The sequence below is a fragment of the Catharus ustulatus genome, chromosome 24 (assembly GCF_009819885.2).
Source record: "Catharus ustulatus isolate bCatUst1 chromosome 24, bCatUst1.pri.v2, whole genome shotgun sequence".
In the NCBI taxonomy this organism is placed as follows: Eukaryota; Metazoa; Chordata; class Aves; order Passeriformes; family Turdidae; genus Catharus; species Catharus ustulatus.
In genome coordinates this window covers 7,580,292-7,607,357 of record NC_046244.1, presented here as the reverse complement: position 1 = coordinate 7,607,357, position 27,066 = coordinate 7,580,292, and the positions used below count along the sequence as shown (strand labels likewise).

The 27,066-nt window shown below is 52.3% G+C and overlaps 2 protein-coding genes across 4 annotated transcripts in view; both read left to right on the top strand.

Annotated features, from left to right (window-relative positions):
• The first annotated feature begins 71 nt into the window (after nucleotides 1–71).
• On the top strand, nucleotides 72–12,310 carry ENO1 (enolase 1). The gene is made up of 12 exons (XM_033079503.1): nucleotides 72–167; nucleotides 3,337–3,430; nucleotides 4,674–4,769; nucleotides 6,897–6,955; nucleotides 7,570–7,639; nucleotides 7,796–7,929; nucleotides 8,066–8,288; nucleotides 9,753–9,950; nucleotides 10,121–10,322; nucleotides 10,673–10,781; nucleotides 11,152–11,210; nucleotides 11,850–12,310. The coding sequence occupies exons 2-12, from the start codon at nucleotides 3,346–3,348 to the stop codon at nucleotides 11,917–11,919; spliced, it is 1,305 nt and encodes a 434-aa protein (XP_032935394.1). The 5' UTR covers nucleotides 72–167; nucleotides 3,337–3,345; the 3' UTR covers nucleotides 11,920–12,310.
• Nucleotides 12,311–22,786: 10,476 nt separating this feature from the next.
• RERE (arginine-glutamic acid dipeptide repeats) overlaps nucleotides 22,787–27,066 on the top strand; it is a 174,946-nt gene continuing 170,666 nt past the window's right edge. For all 3 annotated transcript variants that reach the window (XM_033079421.2, XM_033079420.2, XM_033079418.2), the window contains exon 1: nucleotides 22,787–22,865. The gene's annotated coding sequence lies outside the window, so the exon portion shown is untranslated. The remainder of the gene's footprint in view (nucleotides 22,866–27,066) is intronic.

Genomic DNA, 27,066 nt, shown 5'->3' with positions numbered 1-27,066 from the left:
GCCAATCGGGGCGCGGCGGGGGACGGCGCCGGCCAATGGGCGCGCTCGGGGGGCGGGCCCTGCGCGCGAGGGCCGCTATAGGCGGGCGCGCGCCGAGCCGTTGGGTCTCAGTGAGAGCCGGGGCGGCGACAGCGGTGCGGTTGCGGAGCGGGGCTGCCGGCACAGCGGTGAGTGAGCGCGGCCGGCACGGCGGCTCTCGCTCAGCACCCCCCTGCGGGTTCCTTCTCCGGGTAGCAGCCGCGGAGCCCCTGCCTGTCCCCGTGGTAAAGGCCGGGCTGAGGCTCGGTGGTCCCCGGGGGTGCAGGCCGCTGTGTGTCCCGCAGCACCGGCGGGGCAGGGAGGGCCTGAGGCGGCCTCAACCCCGGCAGTGTGCGGGGGTGGCGATTAAAAACCGGGGGGTGTGGTGGGTCAAGGCGGGGGCAGAATCGGGTGTATGATGGGTCAGGGCATCCTCAAAAGCAGAGCTTAACCTTTTTCTTTTAATCATTAACAGTCGCTCTCGGATTGCGTGTGGTGATTTGGACCTTCCCCTCTTTAGTGGATGTCCTTCAGCTTCCCATCTCAAATATTTGACGTTTGCTGGCACTCTGTGCCTGAGGTCTCTCGGAGGGTAATTTAGTGCTGGTTATCCATCGGGGCAGCGCTGCAGGGTGGATAAAGAGCTGCATTTAGCCATCCTGCCTCGTGCGGGGCTCCCAGAGAGGATCCGGGCTCTCCCGCTCCGTTACTCGCTGCTGAGTCACAGGGTAGGGCCGTGGCGCTCTGAGCCTGGCAGGAAGTAGTGAAATTTGTCATCCAAACCCACAGGCTTGGGCCAACGCAGTTCCAGGCCTCCATCTTCTTAAACACGGCGAGAGAAAGGGGTTGGACCTGTCTGTGCTTTGCTCCCTGCCAGGCATCCTTTAGCACCCATTGGATCGTGTTGTAGAGGTGAATTAATACCCTGTGCAGTGCAGGGAGCAGGGTCGGAATGTGCACGTTTGTCCAGTTTCTAGGAGTGCTTTGGCAGGGGAATTAATATGCTGGTATCTGATAGAGTGCACTCAAAGGTCTCAGCTTTTTTCAGAACACTGGTGGTACAAGAGTTAAGGTCATAAGGACCTTTTAAGTGTCAGGAGAGGCTTCCACTGATAAATGTGGCAGGCCTGTAATAAGACACTCACTAGGGTGGTTATTTCTATGGCTAGACTTTACTGCTGCTTTTTAAATCATTCTGATGCTGGCAGTACTCAGCCTTAACCCTGTGTTGATTTTAGAGGAGAGTGGCTGCAAAATAGCTCACAAGGACAGGTTTTGGTGGTAGGGTTGACTATTTAAAAAAAAATTAGAAATAATTTTCAATTTGAGTATTCTCCAGTTGAGAGTACTGCATTCCCTGCATAGGGCATGGGATCAGATGAGGAGTAAGTGGTGATTTCTTGGACTTGACCTGGTAGTGAAGAAGGTCCCCCAAGCTGGCAGGGGGTTGTAACTTACTCTTGGAGTAGGTACTCAAAGGCCAGGCAAGCTGGAGTGTGAGGCTTCCCCCTGAAGGGAGACAGTGACCTTGTCAGCAGATTATGCTGCAAAAAAAGGTTTAAGGCAGTGTGCTCGTTAAATACCACGGTGGCCTTTGCGTGTTTGGCAGAGGCCAAAGGTCTGAGCAGGCAGTGCTGCCTCTCCTGCCTCCAGTCAGCATTTCCATCCTGAGCCTGGGCATGGCTGACCCTTGTGTTCTGCGTGAGTTGACCCAATTGATTGGGGCAGAATACATGGTGGTGAACGAAACAGCAGATTCAGCTCAAAGGGAAGATTGGTTCTTGAGCACAGGAGTGGGCAGTTTGCAGAAGGAGCACTGAGGATTTGTGGGGTGATGCAGTGCTGTGAAATGCCTCTTCCTGCAGAAAAGGGAAGGACTGGTGGTCCTTTGTCAGGGATGCTCAAGTGATGTCTGACCTGGCATTGCCAGTGGAGCTCAGGCACTGTGTGTGTGTTCCTGAAGTGCCTCCTTGGTAAAGGTCACTAAACAGAGCTCCTCAGCTGGCTATGCTTTCAAAGAATGAGACACCTCAAGGTTTTTGGCAAAGCCAAGATTCTGAAAATGGAAGTAAGGTTTAGCAGCCTAATAAACTCTGAAACCCTTTTTGGATAAGTGTGCATTCCTCCTATTAGCCCTGGCAGTGCATCTGCAGAGAGCCAGTGTGAGTGTGGGTGGGCCTGATAAGCAGAGAGTTGCAGGGATTTATTTCTAGCCTGTGTGTTCTCTGATTGAAGCTAAGTAGTGGCAGCATGAAGGTCAGCTTGAAGAAGTTGTTTCATATTTTAGTCCTATCATGTGTCAGTATGGGGGTCTGACTGAAATCTTATACAACAAGCAGGGGCAGGACAGCTGGAAGGGACATTTGAAATCCAAGGGGGGACAGCAGAGGCTGCCTGTGCTTTTGGCCTGGGGAGGGCAGAGTTTGCTGTGGGGGAGGAAGGAGAGTGTGCAGCTCCCCCCTCACACACTGAACCAGCAGCATTTATTTCTAAGGTCGTGTTTTTTTAACTTTGCAGTAACTGTGGAAGGATTCATGACCATTTCTGTAAACAGGGTTGCCACCCACATTGGCTTGCCAAAAAAACAGCTTCCAGATAGTTCTGCTTCTGAGGCTGAGCTTTCTTCTGTGCAGATGGGCTGGGTTTGGTGCCAGTCAGTGGCTTACAGGCATGTGTATGACTTGATTTTTAAAATGTAGCTGGGCTTACGTAAGAATTCCCTCCCTGAGGTTTTCTGAAGTGGATAAATGTGAGAAGGGAAAAAATAAAGCATTCAAAAGATTAGGGGGACTTTTATTTCTTTTAAGATGATCAGTTAAGAGGAAAAACTTCCTTTAAATGCTCAACATGGTGTAACTATTAGTGCAAGCTTTTAATGAGAGCTGGGAGTGCTTCTCTTTCGTCACTGGTTCCGTTTGGCTCTGAGCAGCTGCTGTGCATGCTGAGAGCGCTCTGGTCTCTTATCAAGGACTCCTAACTGATGGCAGAGAGTTGCTGTTCTGGGATCTCTGCTGCTCTGACATGGTGAGGTGATGTCCCTTCAGATTTGTCATCTGCTCCTGCTGTTCTGTCTAGGGTCTGATGATACAAGTCGTATGGAAACATCAAAAGAAGTCCCTTGCACATAAGGAAGTGATTTTTTTTTTAATAAGTCATAGGGCACTGGAGGAGCTTGCCCAGTGAAGCTGTGGCTGCCCCATCCCTGAGAATGTTCCAGGCCAGGCTGGATGAGGCTCCTGGTCTGGGGAAGGTGTGGGATGGGTTCAGCCCTGTGGTCCCCTCAACATTCAGTGAGTAATTCCAGGCTCCTCTTTGCAGGTACTAAAGATGTCCATTACCAAGATCCACGCCCGTGAAATCTTTGACTCCCGTGGCAACCCCACTGTTGAGGTAGACCTCTACACCAACAAAGGTGAGTCCTCAGCTGCAGCTGCTCTGATAGAACTCAGAAGTTTACAGCCTGTCCTGTTCTAGCTGACTTCTTCCTCCACACATAAAACTTGTTGGAACTTGCTGTGAGACTTGCAGGAGAAGGCTCTGCCTCATTCTGTTGGATGAGTTTGCTGGGCTCGAGTTCCTGGCATGGGCAGTGCAGGGTTTTTCAAGGGTGCTGCTTCTTACAGCCTGAACTGTGGGATCTGTTCCAAACCTGCCCTCCATCCCTGCTCCAGCATAAACTGGGATAGCACCTGGAAATTCAGAGTCAAGGCCTTTGTTCCTGTCCAGCAGCTGTGAATGGCCCTGGCTGTCAGTGCTCCCCACACTCTGTAGGGGTACACATGAAGTTTAATTCTTAATTTGTCTGCCGTGGCTTTCTGCAATGACAATCTTCTGCTGCACAGTTGAATTTTGGGTAATGATTTCTTCTCTGCCTGAGTACTCGGGCATGACTAAAGAACTTGTCTAATTGGGCTTTCACATGTAACATCTTATATTTTTAATTATTGCAGGACTTTCCCTTGGTTTGTTAGGTTGTTCATCCCACATCTGATGGGATCTGACAAAAGCATTGTGCAAACTCATACAATGTGATTTGGTGGAATGAGCAAACACAATGTCTGTAATACACTGACTAAAGAGCTGATCTTTGTGCCTAAAAGATTAATGCAGTCATTTAATGAGACTGCCCCCACTAAGCTCTTTGATTTAGTGGGATAAGGGAAAGGCTGGAGGCTGAAGTTGGCATCCTGAACCCCAGGCAGAGCAGGCTCCAATGTGCAGATTTGCTCCAAGTCCTTGGCTGAAGGATTGGGCTGTCTGGGTGGCTCTGCTGCTGTCAGAAGAGCTCAGAACTCCTGTTAACAAAAGAGGTCTCCTAATTGTCCTTTTTATGCCATATCCTCGGAGAGTTTAAGAGCTTGCCTTGCCTGAGCTCAGAAGCAGATCCAGTGAATGAAATTAATTTTTGGAAGGGGAATGGATGCCCTCCTTAACTCCTGAAAGGCACAGTGGAAGAGGAGGCAGCAGTTTGCTGTTGATCAGTGTGGGGGTGATGCTGTAAATGAGCAGAAAGCCCTTTGGGATCACTGTGTGTCAGCCAGGTGTGATTTAGAGATTGCCTCTCCCAGCTGCAGGGCTGGATGTGTGTGGCAGGCTGGGGTGCTGTCTGTTTTGTGGGTTTGATGTGCCAAGGTGTTTTTTCCTGTTGTGAACAGGTCTGTTCAGAGCTGCTGTTCCCAGCGGTGCCTCCACTGGGATCTACGAGGCTCTGGAGCTCCGTGACAATGACAAGACACGCTACATGGGCAAAGGTAAAGCTGGGCCTGGGCCCCACAGCCCTGGGGCTGGGCTCCTGACCCACTGTGTGTGCTCTGCACAAGCCTGGAGCTGAGCAGGGGCACAGGGGGCAGACAGGGAGTGCCTGTCAGGAGTGGGCTGGGAACTGGGGCAGCCAAAGCTGAGGTGGCTGGCTGGGTTTGCTGGGCATGACCTGGAGGGTGAGTGCCTCCAGCAGTGCTGCTGCAGGGCAGGGCACTGCACAAGTGGGTGTGTGGAGCTGGGCACACCCAGCCAGGTGACAATCTCTGGTACAGTGTGTCCAGGTGTACTTTGGTACCCTGCTCCTCCTGCCCTGAGTGTTGGTGTGTGGCAGAGTGCTTTACCAGAGGTGGAAGGGCATCTCCACTGCCAGCTCCCAAAGCCTTGGCCCTCCTGCACTTAGTCACAAGGTCCCAGTTTTTCCAGAACCCTTAAATCTGTCAGCTGTGACACTGTAGACTTAGATCCCAGCCTGTTCAATCCTGAACCTGAGGGTTTATGGCAGCTGCTGTCCACTGTCAATGTGCAGTTCTGCACTGCTAGTCCTGGAAGGTTCTCTTATTTCAGACCCTACAACAGCTACAGCCACTCTGGCTTTCTGTCTGCCATTACAGGTAGCCAGGACACTGAAGTTTGTGTTAGTGATGTAATATTTTACTTGTCTTCATTTTACTGGTTGTGTGTTCTGAAAAGAAACTGAACCCAGCAGTCACCAGGCTGGCTTGTGAACAAGTATGGGTGAGAGTGAATAGCTACAAACAGGATTTCATTTCCTAATAAACATCCCAGTACTTCTTGTGATTATTCTGAGAGCTTGGACAGTCAGGGCTCCTTCTGAACTTGCTGCTCTAAAAGCATTGGTGATGCCTTTGAAGTGTGAGCAATCATCTTGATTTTTGCCTGGAAGAGAGAATTATTTTCAAACTTTCCTGCCAGTCAGGCGAAAAGATGCTGAACTCTTTTTGCCTATTAAGAAAGAGCAATTAAAGTGGATAGCTACTGAGTTGAACTTGTAGAGCCTTGTCTTAGAAGATTCATGGTTGATAGTACCTTAACAGAGAATAAATGCCTGGATGGATGTCCCAAACCTGAGGCTCTTGTGCTGTTTACCCAGGGCACTTCTTGCAAAGAATAAATGTGTATTTACCTCACTGTGCTAAATGTGTGTGTGCTTAGACCTGTTAAGTCTGATCCTATGGGCAGTTCTTAATGGCATTTAATTAGACTGTAGTTAACAGGCTGTAGCTGAAGGGCTTTGTCAGCTGGGAAATAACACAAGTTATGAAAAATAATCATCAAATGGGATGAGTTGCAGATAGCTGGTAGGCCTCTTGTAATAGAGGTCTGCAGACTTGGGCAATTTGAACAAGCAATTAATATGGTTTAGGATGCAGTCAGGATTCATCATTCTGAAGCTCAGGTTTTTGGAAGTCTTTAATCACTGCACAGTGAATAGGTGATGCTGTAGCAGTGTTACAGAACACCAGGTAGTGAAGTGCCTGAGCAGCTCTGTGTAACTTCTGGGGAAGCCTTTTTGCCTCCCCTTACTCCTGGATTGTGAGAGTTGATGGTGAGCCCATCCTAAAACCTTCTCTGAATGAATGGTCTGGGCCTGCAGTCACAGACACCTCCTGGAAAGCCCAAAGAGAGCCTTGCACAGCTTCCTGTGCTCCTTGAGCCTTTTGTGTCCAGTCCCTGCTCAGTGCCAGCCTCCTGCTGCCTCTGCCCTCCCCTCTGTGGGCTTGCCTGGGAGTCTTCAGCTGTGCCTTGACTCTGGTGTCCGTTTCTGCCAGGTGTCTCCAGAGCTGTTAAATATGTTAACGAGTTCCTGGCCACAGCACTGTGCACACAGGTAATGGATGTGCTCCCAGTGCAGCCCTGGACTCGGCTGAGTCTGCAGTGCATGGCCTGGCACACTAACCTGGCATTCCTGGGCACTTCCTAGCCAATGCACCCTTCATGCACCTCCCAGTCCAGCCAGGGCCCTCTCAGAGTTCAGAGCTGGCCATGACCCAGCTGGGGCTGGGGTAGCATGAGGAGGTTTTCCTGGATGTTCCTGAGATCCCCTACTAATCCCTGCATAACCTGTGTGTTGACCAGTGTCTGCTTGTTCCTTCCAGGTGTCTCAAAAGCTGTTGAGCACGTCAATAAAACGATTGCCCCTGCACTGATTAGCAAGGTAGGAGCAATCTGTCTTCTCTTAACATCTCCCACAGCCAGGCAGTGTCCAGAGCATCCTCTGGGGGAGTGTGACCTGGGGGTGTGTGCTGGAGTGCATGTGAACAAACTCACTACAGCAATGGTTTTACTTAATTTACTTAATGAGTGCATCTCTAACACACAATGAGACATTCTCCAGCAGCCAGGTGTGGTGTGCAGGAGCACCTGAGCCCCTGGGAGCTGCAGTGTGCAGCTGGGACACAAACTGATTTATTTATGCTTCAAAGAGTGCCTGAGTGATGAGGGGCTGGGTTTTATCCAAGCAGGGTAGTTTGGAAGGGAATCTGAGGGGATCTAGAAAAGTCTGCTTGGATGAGATTCCTTTGTGCTTTGTGGGCACTAAGGCTGGTGCAGAACTGAGTGATGATGGGTAAGGTGGTGCACACCCAGCTCAGCTGTCAGCCCTGGGCTGCTGCAGGGGCCCAGCAGCTGCTGCTGTGTGACAATGACAGGAGTGCTCTGGTCAGCCCCTGGTGGCTGCCCTTGAGCAGGTGTTGCTGTCAGGGTGGGTGGGTGAGGGTTTGTGCACCTGTGCTTGGTGTCAGACAATGTTTTGGTTGCTTCTCCCTGCAGAATATAAATGTTGTGGAGCAGGAAAAGATTGACAAGCTGATGCTGGAAATGGATGGGACAGAGAACAAATGTAAGTGAGGGGTGAAAAGATGAAGATGGATCAGTAGAATTCTGTTTACCAGAACCAGCCTTGTATGGCCTTGTGCACTGCCATAATTCAAACCATGGGCTGGTATTGCTGAGTCTTTATAAGGACACTTCTGTAATCAATGTCTTCCTATTTCAGCCAAATTTGGTGCCAATGCCATCCTGGGGGTGTCTCTGGCTGTGTGCAAAGCTGGTGCTGCAGAGAAGGGAGTTCCCCTGTACCGTCACATCGCTGACCTGGCTGGGAATCCCGAGGTCATTCTGCCAGTTCCTGTAAGTGCTGGGTGGGGCAGCTGAGCCCTGGCTTTGGCTTTAGCCTGGTGCTCTTGGCTCAGGCTGCAGAGAATGAGGGGGGTGAGTGTAAGGGCTGTGGCCATGTCCCAACCTGGCTTTTCCTGGTTCCTGCAAGGCTTTCAACGTGATCAACGGGGGCTCCCACGCTGGGAACAAGCTGGCCATGCAGGAGTTCATGATCCTGCCTGTGGGTGCTGACAGCTTCAAGGACGCCATGAGGGTCGGGGCAGAGGTCTACCACAACCTCAAGAATGTCATCAAGGAGAAGTATGGCAAGGATGCAACCAACGTGGGGGATGAGGGTGGCTTTGCCCCCAACATCCTGGAAAACAAAGAGGGTAAGGATGAGGCAGGTGTGGGAGGAGGTGGAACTGATAGCTGGGATGAACTGACAGCCTGCCCAATATCAGTGACAAGCAGGATCAATAGGATCAAAGGTTTAGAACTTCTGCTGTGGCTTTGTTCTTTGTTTTACCCTGACAGACATCCAAATGTGCTCTGCTGATGTGGTCAGGTGTTCCCTTGGGTATCAGCTTGTGCAGTTTGGCAGGATGGTTTTTACTTCAGTGCCTCATTCCTGTAGCAGCCTAAGGGAACCTTGTGCCCTTCCAGTTGAAAAGTGATGTGGGAACATGTGTGCACTGCAGGCGTTCCAGAAGTCAGCATCAGATCACTGGAGTTGTTTTTCTGCAGACAAAGAGGGAAAACAGTTTGTGCTGTCTGGTTGTGTGTGGGAGGGCACCAGGGCTTGCCTGGGAAGCTGAGGCAGTTGCTGCTTCCATGGCCAAACAGTTCTGTTCAGGAACCTGTGGGAGAGGCAGTTTGGCTGTGGGAAGCAAAATACCTGTTCCTACACAGGTGGTGCCAGAGGAGCTTTCTCTGCCTCTCAGAAATGGAGCTGCTAACAAGGCAGTGGGACCCAATTGCTTTTTACTTTAGAGCTGTTGGTTGTGTTGTTGTGGAGGGGACTGGTGAACTGCACTGCCCCTTCTGAAGATAGTGAGACAGCACCAGCTGTGTCACTTGTGAGTCCCAGTGTCACATGCAGCTCTGCTGGCTCTGTACCCTTGCAGACATCAGTGAAGATGACCTTGAATGACAATCACATTCCAAGCAATCTTTTGTTGCTGGAGGCAGCTGCTTTGGCAGTTTGTGCTACATTAGCATCTTACAAAACACAACCAAACCCACACTAAAAGAACCCAAACAAAAAACCAACCCAACAACAAGAAACACTTGATCTCAGCTTGCTGCTGCAAACAGCCTGGCTGATCCCAGCTGCTCCCCTGCAGCTCAGGGTGGTTGGGACTCTGCCAAAACAGTCTGGCACTATCCAGAGACTTCTCAATGGTTCTGTCCCCTCTTGGACAGGTAAATGTGCACAGGTAATGCCAAGATGGTCTCCTGCAGAGGCAGGCTCCAGCTCCTTGCTGCCAGGGTTTGGATGCTCAGCCCTTCCATGGCCAGCACCTGCTCTGGAGCTAAAAGGGATTAGAGTGCAGGCACTGCTTCCTCCCACATGCACAAAGTGGAAAGAGGATGTGGTATCATCTAGTATTAAGCTTTCCAGGCTGACATGTAGTCCTGCTTGAAGAGATTAGGAATCCCATAATGGTGTCTCAAGGGTATTACAAGCTAAAAGCAGCATTAAAGTAATATCTTGTTCCAGTCACTTCAGAAGGGGGAGAATTTGGGAACCTTTTCCTTTGGGCTTTCAGAAGGGGTGAGGGAGGGTGGTGCTGGGGAATGAAGAGCTTTGGGGCTGGCTGCCTGCAGGCCCTCAGGGCTGCTGTGTGTTGCAGCTCTGGAGCTGCTCAAGACAGCCATTGCCAAGGCTGGCTACACTGACAAGGTGGTGATTGGCATGGACGTGGCGGCCTCCGAGTTCTACCGCGACGGCAAGTACGACCTGGACTTCAAATCCCCCGATGACCCCAGCAGATACATCTCTCCTGACCAGCTGGCTGACCTGTACAAGGGCTTTGTCAAGAACTACCCTGGTGAGTTCTCTCAGTGGTGAACTGGGGTTGTGTGCAGCCCCTCTTACAGGAGACAGTGAGAGCTCCTTGCTCAGCCTCTGGGGTCTCAGGGATGTTCTGGGTGTGGGTGCCACTCATCCACACAAGCTCCTTGTGCTGGCTCTGTCCTGAGGCTCTGTGTCCCCCTGCAGTGGTGTCCATTGAAGACCCCTTCGACCAGGATGACTGGGGTGCCTGGAAGAAGTTCACTGGCAGTGTCAACATCCAGGTGGTTGGTGATGATCTGACTGTGACCAACCCAAAGAGAATTGCCAAGGCTGTGGAGGAGAAGGCCTGCAACTGCCTCCTGCTCAAGGTCAACCAGATTGGCTCCGTGACAGAGTCCCTGCAGGCGTAAGTTCTGCTGTGGGCCAGGATGGGGCTGGTTTTAACTGGGGGAGATGGACATCCAGCACTTCTAGGGGAGCAGAAACCTGATGGGGTGTCTGTGAAGGGAGAGCAATTATTAACTAATGTTATTAACTGGTAGAGGACATTGACAAATAAACCTGTACCTTCATGTCACATGGGTGCCCTGAACAACTTCCCAAGGCTGAGTGTCTGTGACAGCAGCTCCTGATCACCCTGTGCTGTGATCCTGGCCTGTACCAAGGCCAGTCCTGTGCTCCCCTTGGCAGTGTCACTGGAGCTAAGGCTGCTGGGCACAGGGCATGGTGTGAGCTGCTTCTCTTGGTCTCTTGCAGCTGCAAGCTGGCCCAGTCCAACGGCTGGGGTGTGATGGTGAGCCACCGCTCTGGAGAGACAGAAGACACCTTCATTGCTGACCTGGTGGTGGGGCTCTGCACTGGCCAGGTTGGTGTCTGCAGCTCTCTTTGCCTCTTGGCTTGATGGCAAAGCTGTGGTGCCCTGCACTGCCTCCAGGGGTGCAGATGTGCTGTGTGTGTTTGCAGGGAACTGATTTGTTAATGGACTGTGACAAGGGAACACTGATCTTGTGCACACTCACCTTTAAGCAGCAGTGTCCAAGGTCCCAGCTCCAGTGCCTGTACTGGGGTTTCCTGGTCCTGCAGTGATGAATGGACAACCTCTGTTCCTCCCTAGACCTGTTTGTGTGTGCAGATACTGGGCCTGGTGCCCAAGCAGAGCTTGTGATGATCCTTGTTACTCTGAACAAGTTCTGTGTTGGCACAGAACTTCACTGACTTTGTGATTTCCCTCTCAGATCAAAACCGGTGCCCCGTGCCGATCCGAGCGTCTGGCCAAGTACAACCAGCTGCTGAGGTGAGCCTGGGACTGGGGCAGGGCATTCACCATCCATTCTGCTGCTGCTTTGGGCACAGCTTGGGCTTTGCCCTCAGAAACACCTGCAGGCCATGCCCTGGCAGAGGTGCTGGTGGCTGCAGGCTGAGGAGGAGCTGGGTGGGTGAGGTCCAGAACAGATCCCACCAAACATCCTGTGGTGCTGGGCTGGGATTTATCCTCTGTGCACCAGGCAGTTCCCTTGGCAAGCAGCTCAGATGTTTGGTGTCAGGTGTGTGGCACTGCCCCTGTGCAGGGGCTTGGTGGGAGCTGCCTGGGTAGGACCTCCAGGGCCAGGTGGGCCAGGTGTCTCAGAGCCACATGGATCAGGAGTTTTGGGGCCAGGTGTCTCAGAGCCACATGGCTCAGGAGTTTCAGGGCCAGGTGTCTCAGAGCCACATGGCTCAGGGGTTTCAGGGACAGGTGTCTCAGAGCCACATGGCTCAGGTGTTTCAGGGCCAGGTGTCTCAGAGCCACATGGATCAGGAGTTTTGGGGCCAGGTGTCTCAGAGCCACATGGCTCAGGTGTTTCAGGGCCAGGTGTTCAGTGTGGGGCCCGTGGCTGTGCTAGTGCAGGGCTTCTCTGCTGCCTGCTGACACCCAGTGCTCTCTGTCCTTCAGAATTGAGGAGGAGCTCGGCAGCAAGGCTCGCTTTGCTGGGAGGAACTTCAGGAACCCTCGTGTCAACTAAGTGTGGAAGAGTCCCCCCTGTTCTGGTTCAGCACTAGTCATTGACTTAGATCACAATTACCTGTACTAGAAAGATAAGGGCAGCTGAAGGAGACCAGTCTGCAGGTCCTCTTACCCCCTAGATGATCCCTTCACCCCGTGTTCTCACCAGCTCTGGTCTGTTCATTGTAACGCTCTGCTGCTTCTGTAGAACAGCCCCTGGGGGTGTTGGGTGTATGTAACACCCTCAGGGGTCGTGACATTGTGATTCTGGGCATAAACACTTTAGTTCCCTTCTCTGCCTGTCTGATCTCAACGTTTGGAGCTGTGTGATTTGCAGTGCAGCGAGAGGTACCTGCAGATAGAGACAGTAGTGTTTTTACATGTGATAAATAAAGCATCAAACAACTCGATGTGTGTGGTTTGGAGTTACTTGGAGGAGTTGGGCAGCAGAGATGTCACCTTTGCATTGTGGAGTCATGAAGGGCTTGGGTTGGAAGGGATCTCAAGGCTCATCTTGCCCTTTTTCCCAGGGTTTGGGGAGTTTTTGGTGTTTGTCCCCAGGATGGTTCTGGCACTGTGTGGGAACTGTCACAAGGAGCAGAGTTGTGACCTCAGTCCAGTTCCAGACAGGAAAAAACAAATCATTACTCAGCTGAGAGGATGTCTGAGGCAGTTCTCGCTGCTCGTGGCTTTTTTCCCGTGGCAGATTTGCAGGAGCAGCGTTAATTGGCAGCGTTCATTTCCTCATTTCCGAGCCCTTTAATGAGGGCTGGGGTTCGGGCTGTGCCCAGTGCTGCCCCCCCGTGGCCGTGCCGGGCCTTGCACCGCACAACCACAAACCCATTTTTTATTTTTAACGTTTTAAATCTCCTCGGTGGGGATGTTACAGCCGGGGCTGCTGCAGGGCACGGGTCACCAGCTACCTTAAAGAATATTCTCAGTTCTAGTCACAAGGAAATTACCTTCCCTGGGCACCTGGCACTGGTGTTTCTTTAGGAGATTTATCTCCTTTGTCAGGCTGCTCCTAGGCAGAGCTTTGCTATAAATACCAAATTTACCAGACCAGGGCCTCCTCTCCCATATTTGTCCTTTCCCCAGGCCTTGCTCTGAGCTGTGTGCACTCTGTGGCAGATTTGAAGCCCACTGCACTTTTCACACTTAGCTGATCTCTGAATTAGACCTGTTAAATGAATAAACCAGCTAATTACACACAAATCCTATCAAGGGATTTTTCTCCTCTCAAGGAGGCAGCTTCTAATATTGCAGCCTGCTTTAGGAAGCTTTTTAGCAGAGCTGTGTTCAGGAGCAGGAGTGGGGCTGTTCCTCACCTGGCACTTCCAAATGCTCAACCCCCTTACCTGGGCCTCTCCTTCCACCTGGTGCTTTTATTTTAATCAGCCTCAGAAAGCAAAATGAGCTGGAAAATCAGGTCACTGGTTACCATAAATTAACCAAAGCCTGAAGGGCAGCAGGGCTGTGATGAAATGAGTACCATGAGCAGGGCCTGGCCCCTGGGCTGCTGTGCTTGTGTGCAGCAGCCACATCAATGTGGGGGAAAGCCAGGCTGGAATCCTGCTCTGATCCCAGGAAAAGCTCAGTCCCAGCTCTCACAAAAGCCTTTTCCACTTGTGCTGGTTAACACTGCAAATGGAGCCGGGCATGAATTCATTACAGCTCACACCTTGTCAGAGCAAGGTGCAGAGAACAGTTACAGGTCAATTACCAGGTGTGTGTGCCTTAAAATGAGCAGGAAAAGCAGGGCTGGAGCAGTGCTGGTGCTGTACAGCCCCGAGCTGCACTCAGCTGCCATTGAACCCTGCTCAGGAACCAACCCTGCCTGGCAGCTGCTGCGCTCACCTGTCCCATCAAACCCGCTCCAAAGCTTTCAAGTTAAATCTCAGAGAGTATTTGGGCCAGAGCAGCAAGGGGCTTCCAGCTGCAGCGGATTCAGGCTCTCCCTAATGAGGCTGCAGCGTTGAAAGGAGTCACTTGCAAAGGAAGAAAAGAGCCCCGAGTGGGGAAGTGCTGGAACGTGGGGCTGGGGTTTGTAGATAAGAATTTTAAGCGCGTTAGAGAAAAGTGAATGATTGGTAACGCTGTGTGTGTTTGGAGTGAGGGGAATAAGTGAATAGGGAACAAGATTTGATTGCTGAAAATCAAGACCTAAACCTGCAGTGCTGGAGAGGGGGGAGCTGTGTCTGCTCCTTAATCAGGGCTCAGCTCCCGCTGCACAGCTCCTCACCTTTCTGTGCTGTCCCCACGGAGTTGGACTCGAAAGGCTGTGCTTTATAACAGACAGCAAATGTGGCACAGCCAGTGGCTTTATTACTGCAATAATTTGCAGGGATGGCACTCCTTGGAGCAGAGGAGGCATCAGCTTAGCAAACACGAGCTGGGAGGCTGCTCTGAGAATAGCAGCCAGGCTTAAAAGCAGAGCTGTGGTGAGTGATGGGCAGAGGGCAGAGGCAGGTGGTGCTTCTGGGAGCTGTTCAGGAATAGGATTTATAATGGATGCAAAGGAGTGCAGTGGGAAAGCTCTCCCATTAGCCCTGCCTCTGTTTCTAGGTGTGTGGGGCTGGTTTTGTGCCTTTAGCCCAGGCTGCTCCCAGCACTGATTTCCTCACGTTGGTTTCTGGGTGCTGTGCTGTCCCACTGGGTTTGCTCTGCACAGGAAGGGATGTTGCCATCCCCCAGTGCTCTTGAGAAACCAGATGATTCAACATTTGGCTTTCCTGCCAGACATGAGCCCCTGCTGGGAGTGAGGACATCACTCCTGACCTTCCCTCTCAGCAGCTGAGGCTGGGGCTGAGCTCTGTGGGGACACTGAGGGTGGCAGTGCCACCAGGCCAGGGCTCAGAGCCAGCCCTGCCTGTCCCCAGCAGCTCTGGGGCTGTGGCCTCACGCTCCCTTTCACAGCAGCACTGCAGAGCTGTGCCAGGCACCAGCACTCCCTCGGAAAGCTTTTATTGCCCTTCATTTGTGGTGCAGGGTGAAATGATTTCCCTGCAGATAGGAGCTGTGGGTGGGTGTGAGAACGCAGGAGCCTCTCCCTGCAGCTGCCTCTGGGTCACCAGGGTGGGGCTGGGGCTGGGGCTGGGGCTGGAATTGAGGTTGGAGCTGGGGCTGTCCCATCCTGGTCCTTCCTGCAGGGACAGAGACCCCGAGGGAACCAGGAGCACTTTGCATGCACTCTGTGCTCCGTGGAGAGACTCTCTCAGACTGGAAGTGCAGGGTGTGGAGAAGGGGAACAAGGAGAAGAAGTAAAAGCAAACCAGCTGCAGACTTAGTTCTGCTAGGAAAACCTGGAGGTAAAAGAAGGAGGGAAAAAACCCACAAAAAAACAGGGAAGAGAACTGAGGAATGGAGGAAGAATAAAGAACTCAGTTGATAAAAATAACAGATAATAAAAAATAAACTATGAGGAAGAAAATAATCTCCAGGCCCAGATGACTTCCTTGTGCCACACTTGAAGTGAGTGTGTGCTGGAATCTCAGGCCTGAAGCTCGAGGCACAGGTGCAGCTCTGTCTGGAAACACAATTTAATCATCCAGGTGCCAGTTACAGGCTTAAGTTACAGGAGAGAGGAGGAATCCGGGCTAATTCTGCAAAATAACCCCCTGGACAAAGGCCAGGCAAGCTGACACCTTGGTGACAGCAATGTCTGCAGGAGCAGCCCCAGGTCAGTGTCCCTGTCCCCAGGGTGTCACAGCCAGGGGGGCTGGGGGTGCCTGTGGGGGCACAGGGTGTTGGGTTCCCCTGGAAAAGGAGCCAGGGAAGCACCTGGGCTGGAGCAGTCCCAGAGCAGGACAGTGCTCCAAGGAAATGCAAGGGGCAGCTGCTGCCAGCCCTGCCAGCACAGACAGGAGAGGTGGGTGGCTCTGGCAGGGCAGGCAGGTCCCTGCTGCTGAACAAGCCCTGGAATGCTCTGCCCAGCTGCTCGGGGTGAAGGATGTTGAGAACAAAGCTCTGGTGGAGAGAGGTTTGAGCCCTGCTCAGCCCAGCAGCACCAGACCTGGGCTGTGTTGTGTCATGTCCCTGCTGCTCACTTGTCTCACCTGTCCCCAGGGATGGGTGACACTTCCCAGGGCGGCAGGGAGGGCTCCTCGGCCGGTTTTGTACAGAGCTTTGAAGATAACAAGTGCTGAGGGGGAAAGGAGACGGTGCTTGAAATGGAAATGTTCCCATTGCTGTGGCTCTGCTGTCTCTCCCTTCAGAGGAGTCCATTCAGAGGTGCCATCAAAGGCAGCACCAGCGGGGAAGGAGCAGCTCCAAGGGGAGGTGGCAGCCGGGCACCTCCTCCCTGAGGAGCAATTTGCAGTGGGAAGGACAAAAATGCAAATCCGAAATCAATCCATCTCTCCCCTGAATGCTTTGGTCATTTGTAACAGCTCAAAGCGAAGTCACTTAGGACCAGAAGGGAAGCTTGTAAATCCATTTAGTGCTTCCTGCACTCGGGGAGGAGTGGGGGATTGCCAGGGGGATGCACAAAGGGCCTGGCTGAGCTGTCCCACGTCAGCAGGAGAGGCTCAGCAGTGTCAGAGCAAACCTCTGAACAGCCACAAAGCACCAGGCCAGACCTGGCCCCTGCTTGGGGCTGCTCCTCCCTCCCCTGCACGGCAGATCCTGCTGGATTTAATCAGCTTCTCTTGTGAGCACTCAGTCGATAATTGATTATGAGCAATCAATTGATATTAACTGTAAGGAATGTAGAAATGAGCCAGCTCTTGTGGCTGACAGTAATTCCCTTTACCAAAGCCCAGCAGTTTAAAGACATTGAAAATACCCCTCTGAGCTGTGAGATCCCCACTGATCTGCACAAGGCACTTTGTCCATGTGGGAAAGGAGATGGAAAAGCCTCGAGATTTTGTGTGTGGCCACAGAGCTGGATGTGAGTGAATGTGCATGGCCTCAGTGGCTGCTCAGACACGAGGCTGGGAGGCTTGAAAGTGAGAAGGGACCAAAAAACACAACAAAAAAAATCACCCCAAATCCTCTGGTGCTCGGATCCCTTTTCCATCTCCCACTTCAAAGGGCTGCTGTCAGTTTGTGATGTTGGTACAATCCAGCAGCTGTTTGGGGTTGAAAGCAGGTTAGTTCTATTTAATTTGTTTAGCAGGTTTTATCTGGTATGTAAATGGCAGAATGGGTTCTGTGCCTGGCCCTGGGTGTGAGCAGGACACAGAGCTGAGCATCACGGGGTGATGCAATTAATGCCACTCCTGAGGAAAGACTCATTAGTCATTTGGAGCCTCAGCACTGGTGCCTTTCAAGGTGCACAAATCTCTCGTTAGACACGTTTCATGTTCTGCAGATGCCATTTTGTCCCCTCTCCCCATGCACTGGAACATGCCCAAGTTTACAAAAATGAGAGGAGCGATTGTTAGGGCTGAAATTTTTTTGTTCCCTTTCAATGGGATTTTTTTCCCTTTGCCCGGCGCACATCCTGGGCTTTGATAAATGAGTCTCACCAGACACTGTGGTAAGCCAACCTCTGCTAATATTCATTATGCAGAAGCCACTAGGAAATGGTCTGAGTCAGGGAAATTGAAAACCTTTAAAAGATAAAAAGGTTTTAAATTTTTTTAATTTAACGAGGAAACTAATTTATAACATTTTTCATTTCTAGGATGTTTTACAATATTCAAAATATTAAACCCAGAAATGCTGTGGTTTTATGTGCTGTGTGCTAGGATGGTCACACAGGAAACAGAGCTTTTCCCCCCAAATTCCTGAGGAGTTTGGGAGGGGTGTGGGACACGGTTTGGTGGTGCACTGGGCAGGGTTAATGGTTGGACTGGGTGGTGCTTTTCCACCTCAGCGATTCTGTGACCAAAAGTCCCCAGCAGAAGAGAAGGGCTGAGCCAATACAGAGCCAAGACACTTCTAGATGGCAGCAAAGGGGTTTGAAGGGGACTGAGGATGTTTCATTGCAACCCATCCAGCCACTTCCAGGCAGAACTCTCTGTGTCCAGGAGGAGTCCACACGTGTCCAGAGCTTTGGCCTCCAAGTGGGATGAGCCTTCCAAAAAATTCCCTGCTAATATCTGTGGAAATGAGATTTTAAATTCCTGAGATTTCTGCAGTAAACAAAACAAAGCAGAAAGCCCCCAAAGCAAACAGTTTTCAGCTAAAGGGCTGGTATTCAGAGATGACAAAGGGAAAGAAAGAATATAATCCTTTTTTGTGAGTGGAGTTAGGTCATCTGTAAAAGCCTCTCAGAATATTATCTCCCCAGCTAATCGCTGTATTGACATTTGCCTGTTTCATTAGAGCTGAGTTTTTACTGCATTGCTGAGGTTACAACCTGACTCATCTGTCATGGTCAAGGACTGGTTTGTAATTTCATGACTGGGGAATTTAAAAAAACCAACTCCCCCCTCCATTATTTAAACTACTTGGGCTGAAATGGTGTTCACAAAATTCTCAGTATTGGTGTGTTTTGACTTCATAGCTCCTGGTTAGATTTTTTTTCTTGTAGATTTTTGTTTCAATCAGTTGGCACAGCTGGTAAAAAAAAAAGAGCCAGGTTAAAACAGATTTGTAAAGAGATAATTTTAAAAAGTTAAATACACCACATACAGTGCCACATGGATATCAGATAAAACAGGTGCAAGGGCTGGCAAAGGGAGAAGGAACCACCCAGTGGAGTTTTGCCACTTTGGTTTTGTTCCCCTGAAATGAAGGAGGTGGAATGGTAACAGGTGAGACATGGTGTGCTTTTCTGTGATGACAACACCACCACAATAACAGGAATAATTTGAGTTCCTGATGTTTCCTTGCCTCAGTGGATCTGGGAGTGCCCAGCAGAGCTGAACTCTGAGAGCCCTGAGAGGACAAAACAGGACAAACCCTGGGAGGGGGTGGGAGATGGGGCAGCAGCAGGGTGGGGAGCCAGGAGCGTTCCAGAGCCAGAACACTCAGCAGAAACTCTGCTCAGATCTTCACAAATATCCGGGGTAAGGAGCAGGAATGTGAGGATTAACCCCGTGTGGCACGCTGGAATTTAGGTGCGTTTGGCCAATTAAACTTTCCCTGTGTCAGCAGCTCCCCCCTCCCGGGAGTGCTGGCACACAGAGGCACAAAACATCCCGAGATTGAGACTGTGCCAGGATCTCCCAGGGGCAGTCTGCAGGAACATCAGGTATTTTACACACAGAACACAGCACCTGCCCCTCGTCCCACCAGCGACCTCTCTCCACCTGGATGGGAACCACGAAAACCTGCAGTGACCACACAGAGGAACAAAGGTCTCATTTGGGTGTTCCTTGATCTTCCTGCTGTTAACTAAACCCCGTGGCTTTAGCAGGGAGAAGATAAGGGGACAAGCTCTTGTGGCTTTGTTTATTATTGTCCACAGGGAGAGCTGCATCTTTATTAAAAAAAAAATAAAGAAAATAAAAAGACTACCCAAAAAAGGCAGCAGCTTCAAGTGCTGTTCCTGCAGCCATTCCCTGGCTATGAACCAAACTCATACTTGGATCTCTTGTTCGTGGTGTGAGGATTGTGAGGATTGGCTGGGAATAATTTTGGGGGGGTACACAGGTGTTTATTACACAACAGAATCCCAGAATCCCAGACTGCCTTGGGTTGGAAGGGACCTCAAAGCCCCTCCAGTGCCACCCCTGCCATGGCAGGGACTGTCCCATTGCTCCACCCCAGTGTCCAGCCTGGCCTTGGGCACTGCCAGGGATCCAGGGGCAGCCACAGGAACAATTCCTGCCCAAATCCCACCCAGCCCTGCCCTCTGGCACTGGGAGCCATTCCCTGGGTCCTGTCCCTCTGTCCCTTGTGAAACCTCTGTTTTTCCTGCAGTTCCTTCAGGTTCTGGGAGGCCACAGTGAGCTCACCCCAGAGCTTCTCCTCTCCAGGGTGAACAACCCCAATTGTCTCAGCCTTTCTAATCAAGGAGGTGAACTCCTCTAGGATACACACATTATTCATACAGAATTTCCCCATCACAGAGAAAGACTGGAAAAGCTGAAGACAAACCTGCCATCGTGGTAATTCACAGAGATTTTAGTGCAGACATCCAGAGGCCAAGGAACATGAAATTGTAATTAGTGCAGAAAATAGGAGAGATGGAATCTGGCTCTATCAAGGACAGCCTAAGTGCAGCTCTGAGATGGCTGCATCAGACACTGAACTGATGTGCATTTCCAGACCCTTATCTAAATTAGTTATTAGAACACAATCAGCTCCGTGTCTCACCCTCTGGTGGTAATGTCCCCCAAGTTATGCTGGGGATAAATTTGTCCTGTATGTTCAGGGCAGAGAACTGAATTCCTCTGATGTGCAGAGCTCAGATCTCCTTGTGTGTTCCCTTCTCTTCAGTGAGAACAGTTCCCACTTCCCCCTGCTGAAGGCAATAACAGCCTCAAACTTATCTCTGCAGCACCACTGGAATCGACCACGGAGACAGTTTACAGAGACAGCAAACACTCGGGGTTACACCAGTGTAATTGAGGGCAAAATCTGCCCTGACATATCCGAGCTCCTTTTCACAAGGAAGATATAATTCCACATGAAAATGCTCAGATCCCCGGGAAGAATGTGTGACTTTCTTTACAGCCATGTGATTTATTTTGCTGGCCTGTGGAGGAGAGGTGAGGTTAATGTTAAATAACAAGTTTCCTCTATTTTCAGCTCCGGTACCTTCACGTTATCTTGTCTAAATATGTGATGGCTCCCAGATGAAGAAGCTTAAAAAAAATCTCCTAAGTGACCAAGTGTTTTATTAATTGCTACTCAGTAATTTGGAATTCTGCTGTTGTGTCAACTTCCTCGCTGCACAGAGCAGCAAGAAGCAGCATCAGCTGTTTATCCAGAAAAGCACTTATGCATAATCTGAACATTCAGTGCAGGGCCAGTAAGAGCAGCTTAATGTGACTGATACAGAGTGTGAACCTGAGAGGGCTGGAGCTTCTGACAGAGCCATAAAATTCTGAACCTCACCTCCCGTTGAAGACACTTCAAACACATTTACTCGTAGGGCTGATAACTGTTCACTAATTCATGAGAACCAGACAACTCAGGGCAAACAATACATCCAGGACAGAGGGATCAGGAGAGCAGGGCTGCTCTGCCCTGGCACCAGCCTTGGGCACTGGGGTCACCTCATGGCACTGCCCCATCCTTGAGAATGTCCTGGGTCACCTCAGACCAGCCTTGCACACTGGAATCACCCTCATGGCACTGCCCCATCCCTGAGAACATTCCAGACCAGCCCTGGGCACTGGGGTCACCTCACGGCACTGCCCCATCCCTGAGAACATTCCAGACCAGCCTTGGGCACTGGGGTCACTCTCATGGCACTGCCCCATCCCTGAGAATGTCCTGGGTCACCTCAGACCAGCCCTGGGCACTGGGGTCACCCTCATGGGGCTGCCCCATCCCTGAGAATGTCCTGGGTCACCTCAGACCAGCCTTGGACACCAGGCTCGCCCTCATGGGGCTGCCCCATCCCTCAGAATGTCCCACACCAGCCCTGGGCACCGGGATCACCCTCATGGCACTGCCCCATCCCTGAGAATGTCCTGGGTCACCTCAGACCAGCCCTGGGCACTGGGATCACCTCATGGCACTGCCCCATCCCTCAGAATGTCCTAGACCAGCCCTGGGCACTGGGGTCACCTCATGGGGCTGCCCCATCCCTCAGAATGTCCCAGACCAGCCCTGGGCACTGGGGTCACCTCATGGGGCTGCTCCATCCCTCAGAACGTCCCACACCAGCCCTGGGCACTGGGGTCACCTCATGGGGCTGCCCCATCCCTGAGAATGTCCTGGGTCACCTCAGACCAGCCCTGGGCACTGGGATCACCCTCATGGCACTGCCCCATCCCTGAGAATGTCCCAGACCAGCCCTGGGCACTGGGATCACCTCATGGGGCTGCCCCATCCCTGAGAACATCCCAGACCAGCCTTGGGCACTGGGGTCACTCTCATGGCACTGCCCCATCCCTCAGAATGTCCCACACCAGCTCGGAGCAGCCTGGGAGGGTGGAAGGTGTAGGACAGGATGGGTTTAAGGTCTCTCCAAGCCCAACCATTCAGTGTTTCTGTCGGTTCCTGCCTTAAGCTGCAGCAGGGAAGGCTCGGGCCGGACCTCTGGAAGGTCTGCCTTGGCAGGCTGGACCTTTGGAAATTCGGGAAGGATTTGTTCACAGCAAGGATGGACAGACACTGGCAGGGACTGCCCAGGGAGGTTTGGAGTCCCTATTCCCGGAGGTGTTCAAGGACGTGGCATTCAGTGCTCTGGGCATGGCTCGTAAATTGGACTCGATGATCCCGACAGGTCTTTCCTGACCTCAGCGATTCCACGATACCGGCGCACACTCGGGCTGGGAGGAGCGAGGGACAAAGACACCTTAAAACAACCCTCGTGGCGCGCAGGACAGCGATCGTGAAAGCGGCCCGCAGAGCCAGGGGAAGAAATGGAGGAAGGCAGAGAAGGAAGGGAAGAAAGGGATGGGGCAGAGGGAAGCGCGGCGGCGCCAAGCCGCCCCTCCCTCACGGCCGCCTTTGTGCCCGGCGCCGCCCCCGCCTCCCCTCGGTTTAAATCCCCTCCATCCCGCGCTGCCATTGGCCAGCGCCGCCCGCCGGGTCACGCGGCTCGGCGCGGCAGCCAATGGCGGGCGGCGATACTGGCGGGGCGCGCGGCCGGCGGCGTTGCTGGGTGCCCGCGGTGCGTGCGTGCGCGAGGGCAGGGGCGGGCGGGGGCAGCGCGGGACCGGCCGCTCCTCCTCCTCCTCCTCCTCCTCCTCCTCCTCCTCCTCCTCCTCCTCCTCCTCCTCCTCCTCCTCCTCCGTCCCCTCCTTGTTCCCGGGGAAGATGCCCCTGGGCTGCCGCTGCTGAGGCACCGCGCGGGGTCCCCGCCGCTCGCTTCCCCCCCGCGCCGTCGCCGCCGCCGCCGCCGCTTTGTCCCGGCAGCGCCCCGGAGCCGCCGCGGATGGTGTAGAGCCCGCCGAGGTGGGTGGGCCGCGGTGGCGGGGAGAGGCCGCGGCCGCCCCCGGGGAGCGCGGGGAGGGAGCGAGCTCCGCGGGGATCTCCCGCGGGGGCACCGGGCGCCTCGGCGGAGTTGTGCCTGCCGGGGCTGGGCTCTGTGTGCGTGTGTGTTTGGGGGGGATTTGTTTGTTTTAGCCGCGTCTCTTTATTTATTGCTTTATTTCACTGCTCGTCTGTCGTGTCTGCCTGATGCTCCATAGGAATAATGTGCTCGGGAAAAGGCTTAACTTGTTAACCATCCAAATAAAGGGGGTGTACGACTTATATATGATTTAAATGCACGCACACGGGAGAACGACTTAGCCGTTTAAAAGGCACACTTGCTTTCATGTGTGTAGGTATGGAATCCTGAAATGAACATTTTATGCAAATTGATTTAATCATAACATTTTCAGTAGCATAGAAAGGGGTGGGGTTTTCTCTTTCTTTCCTTTTTTTTTTTCCCCGTTTGTTTTGTTTTGTTCCCATTTCTCTTTCTAAAGCGTGAAAAGAAGATGCCCAGAATCAGGAAAGTAGTAGGAGGTAGACAACATTAGAGGCTTCATTGCTGAAACTGACTGCTCAAGAAATTGCTGGGAAGAAAACAATATGATTCATTGTTGAGGTGTCTCTGCCCTTAGATTTATTTTTACAGGCTGCTTGCAGTTATTTTGGTTTGCTGAGTTCTTATGTTGAGTTTTTCCTCGAAGCAGCAGCGTTCTTGGAGATGAGGAGCTCAGGAGGTTTTTATGCAGTCAGCAGGCTGCTGTCTGATGGCTGTTTACTCCTGCCTTACATTGGCCAATTATTGAAATCAAAGGTGTTATTTTGTTTGTGCACCAGTGCAGCTAAATTGAGGAGCCTCATGCACTAGTTCATCCTGTTAGAAATCAGTAAAAATGCTTCCTCAGAACAGATCTGAAGTGACAATTCAGGTAGTGTGCCTGTTCTGAAATGTGGGGTTTGACCAGATCAAAATGAACACTGTGTCAAAAGAAGTAGTTCTTGGTTGTGAAAGGCACATGCCAAATTTTTGAATAACGTGCGCTGTACAACATTGTTTTGTTGTTCTGCTATTGCTGGGCAAACATTTTGGGGTTTTCTTTTTTTTTTTTTTTTTTTTTTTTAAATACCCATCTCCCTTAGAATTGAGAAATCCATGGTGGTTAAGAGGCGTGGAAACGTTTCTATGATAATAAAAGCACTTCTGGTCAAGCCGTCTCCTCCTGGTTTTCCTGCCAGCTTGCCCCCGGGGTGCCGGAGGGGGTCGGTGTCCGTGCCTGCCGTGGCCCAGGAGCGATTTTGGGGGTTTGTGGCCGCGGTCTGGAGGCAGGAGCAGGAGGTGGCTGCACACAATGCCCGGCCTGGGAGCTCATTGTTCTTGTGCGCTCGCCGCCTCCGGGACTCCGCTCCCTCGCACGGCGCCTTTCTCGGCCGGGCAGGGCCAGAAAAACCCGGCAGGGCTCGCTGCCCCTTCGCTGCTCGGCCGGGATGGCCCTGGGGTGCCTGGCAGGGGGAGAGCGGTGAAGGAGCAGCTGAAGGGCGCCCGAACACCGCGAGTGCGCTCTGCCGAATGCACTGAATGGAGCGGGAGCACGCGAGGTGAGCGAGCCTGGGAAGTGCACTCCATTGAACCCGAGCAACTTCGCTGCCCTGCAGCTCCTGCAGGGACACCCCACCCGGCTGGGAGCGAACCGAGCTGCTCCCCCGAACCCTGCTCTGCTCCTGGGGCACACCGAGCTGCTCCTGGGAGCCCTGCTCTGCTCCTGGGGTGCCCTGAGCTGCTCCTGGGGCACACAGAGCTGCTCCTGGGAGCCCTGCTCTGCTCCTGGGGAGCCCCAAACTGCTCCTGGGGAGCCCTGCTCTGCTCCTGGGGCACACAGAGCTGCTCCCCTGAGCCCTGCTCTGCTCTCCCCGGAGCCATGCACTGCTCCCTCTGAGCCCTGCACTGTTCCCCGAGCCATGCACTGCTCCCCTGAGCCCTGCACTGCTCCCTTTGAGCCCTGCTCTGCTCCCCCGAGCCCTGCACTGCTCCCTGAGCCATGCACTGCTCCTCCAAGCCCTACACTGTTCCCCTGAGCCCTGCACTGCTCCCCCGAGCCCTGCACTGTTCCCCGAGCCCTGCACTGTTCCCCGAGCCCTGCACTGCTCCCCCGAGCCCTGCACTGCTCCCCCAAGCCCTGCACTGCTCCCCCGAGCCCTGCACTGCTCCCCCGAGCCCTGCACTGCTCCCCTGACCCCTGCACTGCTCTCCCAAGCCCCTGTGCTGCGCCCTGGGCTCTGCTCCGGAGCCCTGTGTGCAGGGGAAGCTGCTGTCAGGGGGAGGACACGTCACATGAAAGCCTCGGGATGACAAAAGCAAGAGGAAGTGCAGAGGTTGACTTGAGTGTATACACGGTTTACCTTCCTGGTGATTGTTTCAGGCTTTTGTTTTATCCCAGCAGCATCTGTGAAAAGGCCCAGAGCAGCTGTAGAATTGTAGGATGTAGAATTGTAGGGTGTAGAATTGTAGGGTGTCTGGGGCTGGGGGGAACCCACAGCATCACTGAGTGCAGGGCTGTGGTGCTGCTGAGGGGGTAAAACAGCAACTGCTGCTCAAAGGTTTGAGATTTTTGGGTTGTTAGGCTGGTGAGGTGTGGTAAAATCTCAGCTGGCCGGCTGGTGATGCTGAGGTGTGCAGAAGGGAGTGAAAAATCTTGTGGCTGTTGAGCTGAAGTTGCCAGTGTGCTGGATCCTTTGGAAAACAGGAAGCAGTGACTGTCATCCTTTCATCATGAGGTCTCTGAGCTTTGGTCTGGACTCTTTAGCTGACTTCAGTGTGTAATTGGGGTAGATGACTTCATTCGCCTTACCTGAATAAAATGTGCTGGTTGCCTCTGGGCTGAGGACACTTTTTGGGTATTTTTCTCCCTCTCCCTGCTCTGGTGAGCCAGAGACTGTGGCTGTTGCCTGCCTGGATGCTGTGCTGTGAGTTCAGTGAAACTGGTGCTGCCTCTCTGTGGCTCTGGGATCCTGTGCTGTGTGAATTTGGGCTGTGCAGGGACTGGGATGGGTAACTCTGCCCCTGGACAAAGCTCCTGGTGCTCCTGTGCCAGCTAGGGAGCATTTCCTGGGCAGAAGAGGTGAGTGGGACCAGGAGGGACAGACCTGCCCTCAGCAGTCATTCCTGCTTGGCAAGCAGTGATTTCTCTGCATCCAGGGATTTGTTTTACCTTGCTGGGGGTTGTGGGTGCAGGTTCAGGGCTGCCACAGCAAAGGGTGAATAAGTGACAACATTCCTGGCTTTGAAGAGATGTGGTGTGTGTGATTTTTGATGCTGTGAACTTAGGAAGCTGTGCCAGAGGAGGATTAGGTTGGATTTTAGGGAAAGGTTCTTCCCCCAGAGGGTGCTGCCAGAGCTCCAGGAGCTTTTGGACACATCCCAGGGGTGCCCAGGCTGGGATTTTGGGGTGTCTGGGCAGGGCTGAGAGCTGGACTCTGATCCTCGTGGGTCCCTTCCAGCTCAGGAGATGCTGTGATCCTGTAATTGTTAACACTGGTTGCAGCTTAGGTGAGAAAGAGGGCATTTTGATGTTGTGGTTTAAGAACTGACTTTTTAAAATAACAATCTGTAAATTTATTCTCACAGCTCCAAAATGCATCTCTCTGTTGAAGCCACTCCGGGTGGTTTCACCCATAAAGAATTTATTTTATTTTTGGGAGAGGGAGGGGGCCCAGGTGTGCAGGAGCAGACAGAATTTAGCCAGGGGGTGTTGGTGGAGGGGGAATGGCCCTGCAGAAGGTGCTGTGTCCTCCTGGCAGGGCTGTTCACACCCTGGGATTGCCCCTGGAGCCTCCGTGCCAGGTTACACTCTGCTCCTGCTGTGTCAACAGGGACCCAATTGTGCTTCCTTTCTAGCTGGAAAAATAATGACAATTGGGAAACAATTAGTTATTATGTGATCCTGAAACAAGGGAGCAAGGACATAAATTAAAAATGGGTGGCTGGGGTTGGAGTTAACCATTAAAAAACCCAAACAAACTCAAAACAGCCAACTCTAAGTTTCTAATGAACTGGTATTTGGGGTTCTTTTAAGTGGTGTCCTGGCTAGACTAGCTATTTTTAATGTTCAGCTATTTTTCACTCTGGTTTTGCTATATATTGCAGTTGTCTCAGTTGCATGAAGTCTAAACAAATCGTCCTGCT